Source organism: Phoca vitulina, unplaced genomic scaffold, assembly GCF_004348235.1.
Source record: "Phoca vitulina isolate PV1807 unplaced genomic scaffold, GSC_HSeal_1.0 scaffold22, whole genome shotgun sequence".
In the NCBI taxonomy this organism is placed as follows: Eukaryota; Metazoa; Chordata; class Mammalia; order Carnivora; family Phocidae; genus Phoca; species Phoca vitulina.
The window spans coordinates 15,835,070-15,842,867 of record NW_022589725.1 but is presented as its reverse complement, the minus strand read 5'-3'; the positions used below and the strand labels follow the sequence as shown (position 1 = coordinate 15,842,867).

The 7,798-nt window shown below is 61.5% G+C and overlaps 1 protein-coding gene across 2 annotated transcripts; it reads left to right on the top strand.

The window, feature by feature from the left end:
* Positions 1–719: 719 nt before the first annotated feature.
* CPXM1 (carboxypeptidase X, M14 family member 1) lies at positions 720–6,919 on the top strand. 2 transcript variants are annotated; one of them, XM_032419864.1, is made up of 14 exons: positions 720–941; positions 2,273–2,434; positions 2,612–2,721; positions 2,843–2,982; positions 3,085–3,175; positions 3,793–3,943; positions 4,027–4,115; positions 4,463–4,586; positions 4,673–4,869; positions 4,950–5,129; positions 5,218–5,293; positions 5,702–5,841; positions 6,434–6,536; positions 6,644–6,919. In XM_032419864.1, the coding sequence occupies exons 1-14, from the start codon at positions 758–760 to the stop codon at positions 6,883–6,885; spliced, it is 1,989 nt and encodes a 662-aa protein (XP_032275755.1). In that variant the 5' UTR covers positions 720–757; the 3' UTR covers positions 6,886–6,919. The 2 variants fall into 2 exon arrangements, with proteins under 2 accessions (XP_032275755.1, XP_032275754.1); XM_032419863.1 differs by having other exon boundaries at positions 5,218–5,515.
* The last annotated feature ends 879 nt before the right edge of the window (positions 6,920–7,798 follow it).

Sequence of the window (7,798 nt, the reverse complement as noted above, 5' to 3'; positions counted from 1 at the left end):
GGGAGGGGAGGGGAGGGGAAGGAAGAGAAAAGAGAGGCGGGGCCGGGGGAGGGGGTTGGCGATGGGAAGCGCCGCCTCTGGCTGGGCCCCTAGGGTTCCCTTTTAGAAGGATTCCTGGAGGGTTTGTCCTCCCCTTGCTCCCCGTCCCATCCCACGCCTCAGTTTCCCCTCTACTTTCTGACCCATCCGCCCTGAGTGGCGGCCTCTGGCTCTGGATGGACTTCGCTATCGGGTAGTAGTTTCCTCCCCAAAGTTCTCAGCTTTGCTACCTTGGCCAAGTCAGTTGGGCGCTCTGAGCCTCAGTTTACCAGTTTGTAAAATGAGGTTTGAGAGGCCACGTGCAAAGCGCCTGGCGTGGTGCACGGTGCAAAGTAGGGGCCCACTGTGGGCCGGGCGCCTCCTAGGGTTTAGTGAAATCAGGGAGGGGTGCCGAAGGGCTGTGCGGACTCCAGAGGGCAGCGCACGAGTCGGGCGGGTGAGCTCGGGACGCCGGAGGGGGCGGGGCGGGCCTGGGGGGTGCGGAGACCTGGGCGGCCGCTCCGGGGGTCCGCCCCGCGCGCTCAGCCAGGACCCTCCCCTCCCCTCCCCTCCCTTCCCCTCCCCCGTCCGAGGCCAGCGAGAGGGCTGTGGGCGGGCGGAGCCGCAGGGGGCGTGTGGCGGCGGCAGGAAGGGGCGGGGGGCTCCAGAGCACCCGGCAGGAAGAGAAGAACCCACCGACCATCGCGAGCCCCGCGCGTCCGCACCTTTGGATCCCGCCATGTGGGGTCTCCTGCTCGCCTTGGCCACCTTCGCGCCTGCCGTCGGTCTGGGTTTGGAGGCGCCCGGCGCCTCGGTGCTGGGACTCGCGCCGCCCGCTACCACCGAGGCTCGGGGCTCGGCCCGGGGCTCGACCCCGGCCCCGCAGAGCAGCCCGGTCCAGCCGCCCGCGGGGAAGGATAACGGTGAGCGCCCCGACCGAGGGCCCGCTTCCCGGGCTGGCCGGTTACCCTCCTCCCCCGACCCGCTGTGTGCCCACCCTTCCCCGACACGCACACGCACACGCACACGCACACGCACACACGCGCTCACACACTCCCTGCCTGGAGCCTGTGTGCAGACCCTTCCCGGACACACACACATCCAGTCCCTCCCTCTCCCTCCCCCTCCCCCCTGCTACGGCTGCTGACTCAGCATCCCCAGTTCCCGGCCAGACCAAGTCAGCAGTCCTGGGATGGAGCCAGTAGGATGCTGCCTCTTCCAGCCCCAAACCTTCCCTTTTCACGGATGAGGAAACTGAGACCACAGCCAGGAGGAGGGGAGAAAGAGGGACAGACAAAAGCACTGAGACCAAAAGGTGCAGGGCTAGACTTAGGACAGAGTCTGAGGGCAGGGGCCAGAAGGAAAGAGGGAGAGCAAGGCGGGGAGAGTGCTCTTTGCTAGCTGCCTTGGAGGAATGGGGCACCGGCAGGGGGCGGGAGAGGCGAGTTGCCTGACTTCCCGACTTCCGCTGTGAGTGCCTAGAGGAGGAAGGCAAAGGGATGGCAATCAAGGAGGGCTTCTCAGAGGAGGCAAGTGGAACTGGGTCCTGAAAGGTGGGTCTCTCTGAGTCAGGAAGAGCTAAAGAGAGCCCACCCCCCCCCACCCCCCAAGGAAGCTGTGTGTGGAAAGGCCTGGGTCACCAGATACGAAAACGTACAGTCCGTTCTGGACGTACCCATGGGGCTTGGGGGGGGTGGCATCCAACCTGTTCACAGCGCTGTACTGCAGGGCAAGCAGGACACAGGTCCAGCTGCGGAAAGCCTGAGCACCAGGGTGGACAATCTGAGGACAGGACATCTCAGCCCAGAGGGCAGATGCAGCGACAGAGGCAGACTTGGTTGGGCTTTGGAGCATGAGCTTGGGTCCAGGGCTAAGGAAGCCTCCTGGGCTGAAATTCAAAGAATGGGAATTAGGCAGTAAGATCAGGGATGGTGGATGGTATGACGGAGAGGGTCAGCCAAGGCCAAATTCAGCTCCTTGGAGCAACCAAACAGTTCCTAGTGGCTCGATGTAGCTCTCCACTGGAGACGGTTGGAGGTGGGGATGGCCAAACGTAGTCACGTCAAGAAGGAGAAGGAGCCAAGGAAGTGGTGGGAGAGGCAGGTGGGGGTCAGACTTTAAGTCCATGGGAAGGTCTTTAGATACGGGGGGTGAGGGCTGCTGCCGTGGGCTTGCTTGCTTTCTTGGGCTGGCAGACCGACCACTCCATCGGCCATTCTTCCCTCCCCTGGTGCTGTGCCTCCGTGGTCCCCAGGGACCTCAGAACAGCATGTCCGGATTCGCATCGTTAAGAAGAAGAAGGTTGTTATGAAGAAACGAAAGAAGCTAACTCACCCCAGACCCGTGGTGACTGCCAGGCCTCCGGTGACCACCACCCCTGCAGGAGCCGTTGACCTCCCAGAGGAGCAGGAACCAGGTACTGCTGCTCCTCTCCGGACTTGCAGCCCCTGGGCCAAATACTAACGTCACTTTTGGCCTCGTGGGCATAGGCATGCCCCCCGCTTGCCCGGCACACGGGCAGGCGTGGGCTCGGCTTCCTACCTCCCCTGGCCACTCTCTCTGGTCCCGTCTCACTGCTCTGTCCCTGCCCCAGGCTGTCCCCCTTTGGGCCTGGAGTCCCTGCAAGTTTCAGATAGCCAGCTCGAGGCATCCAGCAGCCAGTCCTTTGGTCTTGGACCACACCGGGGACGGCTCAACATTCAGGTCAGCAGCCTGGCTCTGAGCAGGGCACCATCTAGGAACTTCTTCCCTACCCCTCCCCATCCGCCATCCCGCCCACTCCATACTGTTCACTGGGTCTGATCACCGTGTCCTGTGCCCACAGTCTGGCCTGGAGGATGGTGATCTCTATGATGGGGCCTGGTGCGCTGAGCAGCAGGATGCTGAGCCGTGGTTCCAGGTGGATGCTAGGCACCCCACCCGCTTCTCAGGCATCATCACACAGGGCAGGAACTCTATCTGGAGGTGAGGCAGGCTGGCCCAGTCCAGGAAGTCCTGGGCAGACTCAGGAGGGTGGCGGTGGGTGTCCTGGGGCCACCGATAATCTCTCCCCACGCTTCCTGCCAGGTACGACTGGGTCACATCATACAAGGTCCAGTTCAGCAATGACAGTCAGACATGGTGGGGGAGTAGGAACTGTAGCAGTGGGATGGATGCGGTGAGTGGTCCCATGGTGGTTGCGGCCCCCCTGTAGGGTACTGGGCTAGGCTGGGGCTCCTCTGAGGTCAAGGAATAGATGCCCACTTGGCATCCCAGGAGAAAGGGGGTTGTCGGAATGGGTTGCACCCAGCAAGGGCAGCCTTGGGGGCTAAGCTGCTTCGGAACATGCCCACATCCTCCCCAGATGCTTTCTCCATGGGGTGGGTCCCACTTCTTGCCACAGCTTCCTGCCGGAACACCGTTTCTGGTGGTGGGCCTCCGACCCTTGCATCACTTCTCACCTCCTCACGGCTCTGGCTTGTCCGTCTCACAGACCCCTTTTTATACCAGGCTACAGTGTGGGGCCTGGCCAGCTCTATGACTGGCTGCTCCTGAGTGATGTGGCCATATTGGTTTGTCTCATAAGCTGTGAGCGAGCCAGAAAGCCTGGCTGCCTAGGGCTACCCGTAGGGCAGCCCGTCGGCAGGGGGTCTGTGTTTGACCTAGAGTGCCGGTCTCCAGCTGAGCCCACCAGGGTGGGTGTGGTGGTGAACTTAGAGGCCTGAGTTCTTTCTCTGGCCCTGGGCCAGGCTGCTGGGTTTCAAGCAGTCCCACCAAAGGACTTGATGCCCCCAGGTATTTCCTGCCAACTCAGACCCAGAGACACCAGTGCTGAACCTCCTGCCTGAGCCCCAGGTGGCCCGCTTCATTCGCCTGCTGCCCCAGACCTGGCTCCAGGGAGGCGCATCCTGCCTCCGGGCAGAGATCCTGGCCTGCCCAGTCTCAGGTGGGCAGTCGGACAAGGGCTGGATGAGCAGGGTAAAACCTCCAGCACGGATCCCCCTTTACCATGAATTCATTCTCCACCAGATCCAAATGACCTATTCCCTAAGGCCCCTGCACTGGGATCCTCTGACCCTTTGGACTTCCGGCATCACAATTACAAGGCCATGAGGAAGGTCAGACATAACCCTATGAGCCCCGGGGGGAGGAGCTGCTTATCTTAGGTCCCCTTCCCACCGGGGCATAACCTGCTAGGACTGTCCTCATGTCCCCACTTCCCCCACTGTCTCACCCTGCTCTCCCGTTGGCCCCTAAACTCCGCCCCAATTGCCTTCGTTATGGTGCCTCCCTGGTTCTAACCCTTCCTTCTGGTCTGCGGCCACTCCTCTCCTCTACGGTGCCGTGGTGCCCCCATCTGTGTGGGCCGCCACTGGTTTCTGTGAGTCCTTCCACGGCCACACGTGGTCTGATCCTGGGGTCTAATCTTCCCACGCCCCATGCCGTGCTACACTCTGCCTCCCAGCTGATGAAGCAGGTGAACGAGAAATGCCCCAACATCACCCGCGTCTACAGCATCGGGAAGAGCCACCAGGGCCTGAAGCTCTATGTGATGGAAATGTCGGACCAGCCTGGCGAACACGAGCTGGGTACTGGCAGGTTCTGGGCGGGGGGGAGAGGTAGGTGCAGGGGAGGCTTGTGGGCCTGAGCCAGCTTCGAGCCCCCGTGTTCCCAGGAGAGCCCGAGGTGCGCTACGTGGCCGGCATGCATGGCAATGAGGCGCTGGGACGAGAGTTGCTTCTGCTCCTGATGCAGTTCCTGTGCCGTGAGTTCCTGCGAGGGGACCCACGAGTGACCCGGCTGCTCACCGAGACACGAGTGCACCTGCTGCCCTCCATGAACCCTGACGGTTATGAGACTGCCTTCCGCCGGGTAGGCCACCCGGCACGAGGGCCGCTCTGTGCCTTCTGTCCTGGTGCCTGCTTGGCTTGAACGGGCCCCTTCCCCGACAGGGCTCCGAGCTGGTAGGCTGGGCCGAGGGCCGCTGGAACCACCAGGGCATTGACCTTAACCATAATTTTGCTGACCTCAACACGCCACTATGGGAAGCAGAGGATGATGGGCTGGTGCCTGACACTGTCCCCAACCATCACCTGCCCCTGCCCACTTACTACACCCTGCCCAATGCCACCGTGAGTATTCCGGGGGGCCGTGGTGGTGGTGGGCCACCCAGGGGCCCTTGTCTCTGTCTCCCACCCCACCTGACCCGCCCCTGTCTAGGTGGCTCCCGAAACGCGGGCCGTGATCGAGTGGATGCAGCGGATCCCCTTTGTGCTGAGCGCCAACCTCCACGGGGGTGAGCTCGTGGTGTCCTACCCATTCGACATGACTCGGACCCCGTGGGCTGCCCGCGAGCTCACGCCCACCCCGGATGATTCCGTGTTCCGCTGGCTCAGCACCGTCTATGCCGGCACTAACCGGGCCATGCAGGAGCCAGACCGCCGACCCTGCCACAGCCAGGACTTCTCCTTGCATGGAAACATCATCAACGGCGCCGACTGGCACACGGTCCCCGGGAGTACGTGTCTCAGGATAGTTAGCCCTGTCCCCACACCCTGCGCCCGGAAGGTGGTCTGCTCGGTCCTCGTGGGGTGGCAGTGTCGATGCCCGCCGGGAAGTGTGTCCCAGAGGAGGGCCCCAGGAGGGCCGGGCTCCCGTCCCCCCCGACCTCCCCCCTGGACTCCAGCCTCTGTGGTCACCCTAGGTATGAATGACTTCAGCTACCTGCACACCAACTGCTTCGAGATCACCGTGGAGCTGTCCTGTGACAAGTTCCCTCACGAGAACGAGCTGCCCCAGGAGTGGGAGAACAACAAAGAAGCCCTCCTCACCTACCTGGAGCAGGTCCGATCTGAATCCCCCCAACCCGGGCCTGCCCCGCCTCAATGCTGTGGTCCGGTCCGCTGTCCCCGGGGGTTGCAGCTCCCATGAGGGGGGCCTCCCAAGGTCCCCACAGGAGGCACAGTCTGCCAGCTGGGTGGCCTCGGACATGAGCCGGGAGGAGTAGACCCCACAGCCGTCCAGCCCGGGGGGGCCATAGAGCTGTTCCCGAGCTGTCTCAGGAGGGCTGTTCCCAGAAGAGACCCCTTATGCAAGGCGTCTGGTATAGACGCCTCCTGTTCCACGGGAACTCTATCCCTTGTGATGGCTCCGTAGGTATAGTTTCCAAGGGTTCCAAAAGGACAAGCCGGATATCAGAGGTCGCTGAACTTGGGGAAACCCAAAGACAGGCCTTCCTACCGGGGGTTTGTAGCTCTCCCAGTCCAGATACAATTTGTCAGTCAGGAGTTATTTTTACCAGAGTGTGCCCCCTAGGAACATAGACCTACCGTCACTGAGTTTGCCCTGAACAGAGCCAGAAAATGGAGTGAAGGTCACATTCGCACGCAGAAGGGGCAGGGGTTTGATAGCCTTTCCCCCCCCCCCCCCCACGCAGGTGAGAATGGGCATTACGGGAGTCGTGCGGGACAAAGACACAGAGCTGGGGATTGCCGATGCTGTCGTTGCTGTGGAAGGGATTAACCATGATGTAACGACAGGTGTGCGGGGGAGGGGAGGATGGGGGTGGTGGTGGAGAGGGGCGGCTTTAGGCTGGGTGGGAAGCAGAGGATCACCGGATCCTGATCTTGCCTTTCACTCCTGTCAGCATGGGGCGGGGATTACTGGCGCCTGCTGACCCCAGGGGACTATGTGGTGACCGCGAGTGCTGAGGGCTACCACCCAGCCACGCGGAACTGCCGGGTCCCCTTTGAAGAGGGCCCGGTGCCCTGCAATTTCCACCTCACCAAGACTCCCAAGCAAAGACTTCGAGAACTGCTGGCGGCCGGGGCCAAGGTGCCCCCAGACCTTCGGAGGCGGCTGGAGCGGCTGAGGGGACAGAAGAATTAACAGGTCCAGGTGAAGAGCCCTAGACCTTGGGCAGGCTGGACCTGTCTGGAACTGAAGGAGGGAGGGACAAAGTGGGGGAAGAGGTGCTCAGGCTCATTAAAGCTCCTTGGCACCTCAGCCAGTCTTCCTGTGGTCTCTGTGTCCCAGGTCTTGCCCCTGGGCCAGGCCTCAGTTTTCCCCTTCTCCCCCATCCTATTCTGCACACGCTTGCTTTCATCGATTGACGTCTGGGGGAATGTGTGGAAAGAGGATCCCGCCCGGGTTCTTCTTGAACCTGGGGCTTACCAGAGCAACTCATCCACCAATCGCAGGCACCAGGACAGTGCTCCGGGCCGAGCATGCAAGGAGTCAAGGATAACCCGGGCCCTCCCAGCCCCCAGGGGCTCCCAGTCAAGAGAGGGGACAGTTCAGTGCGGTGTGGGACGTGCTAGGGTGCAGGCCAGGTGCTGTGGGAGCACAGACGGGATTACATACGTGCGTGTGAAATACTGCCGTTCAGCGGGGACTCAGACGTCAGGGATGCAACAGATATGAAGGTTCTCGGAGGTTCGATGGGAGGTGGACCAAGTGTGGGGTATGGACAGAGAGCTCCAAGCAGGAGAGACCAGACAAGGAAGACAGGACAGCTGAGGATGTTTGAATTTGCTTCATCAGCCATTTTTGGAGAGGATTGGTAAATGACAAGATTTGATTAGTTTCTTTTATTTATTTATTTATTTTAAAGATTTTATTTATTTATTTAAGAGAGAGAATGAGATAGAGCATGAGAGGGGGGAGGGTCAGAGGGAGAAGCAGACTCCCTGCTGAGCGGGGAGCCCGATGCGGGACTCGATCCCGGGACCCCAGGATCATGACCTGAGCCAAAGGCGGTCGCTTAACCAACTGAGCCACCCAGGCGCCCTGATTAGTTTCT

What these genes read in the sequence shown, in the direction of transcription:
- CPXM1 (XM_032419863.1), top strand. Translation starts at nt 758, where the DNA reads ATGTGGGGTCTCCTGCTCGCCTTGGCCACCTTCGCGCCTGCCGTCGGT. An exon ending in GGCAGGAACTCTATCTGGAG is followed by an intron (nt 2,983 to 3,084) that starts GTGAGGCAGGCT and finishes GCTTCCTGCCAG; the next exon opens with GTACGACTGGGTCACATCAT. An exon ending in ATTACAAGGCCATGAGGAAG is followed by an intron (nt 4,116 to 4,462) that starts GTCAGACATAAC and finishes TCTGCCTCCCAG; the next exon opens with CTGATGAAGCAGGTGAACGA.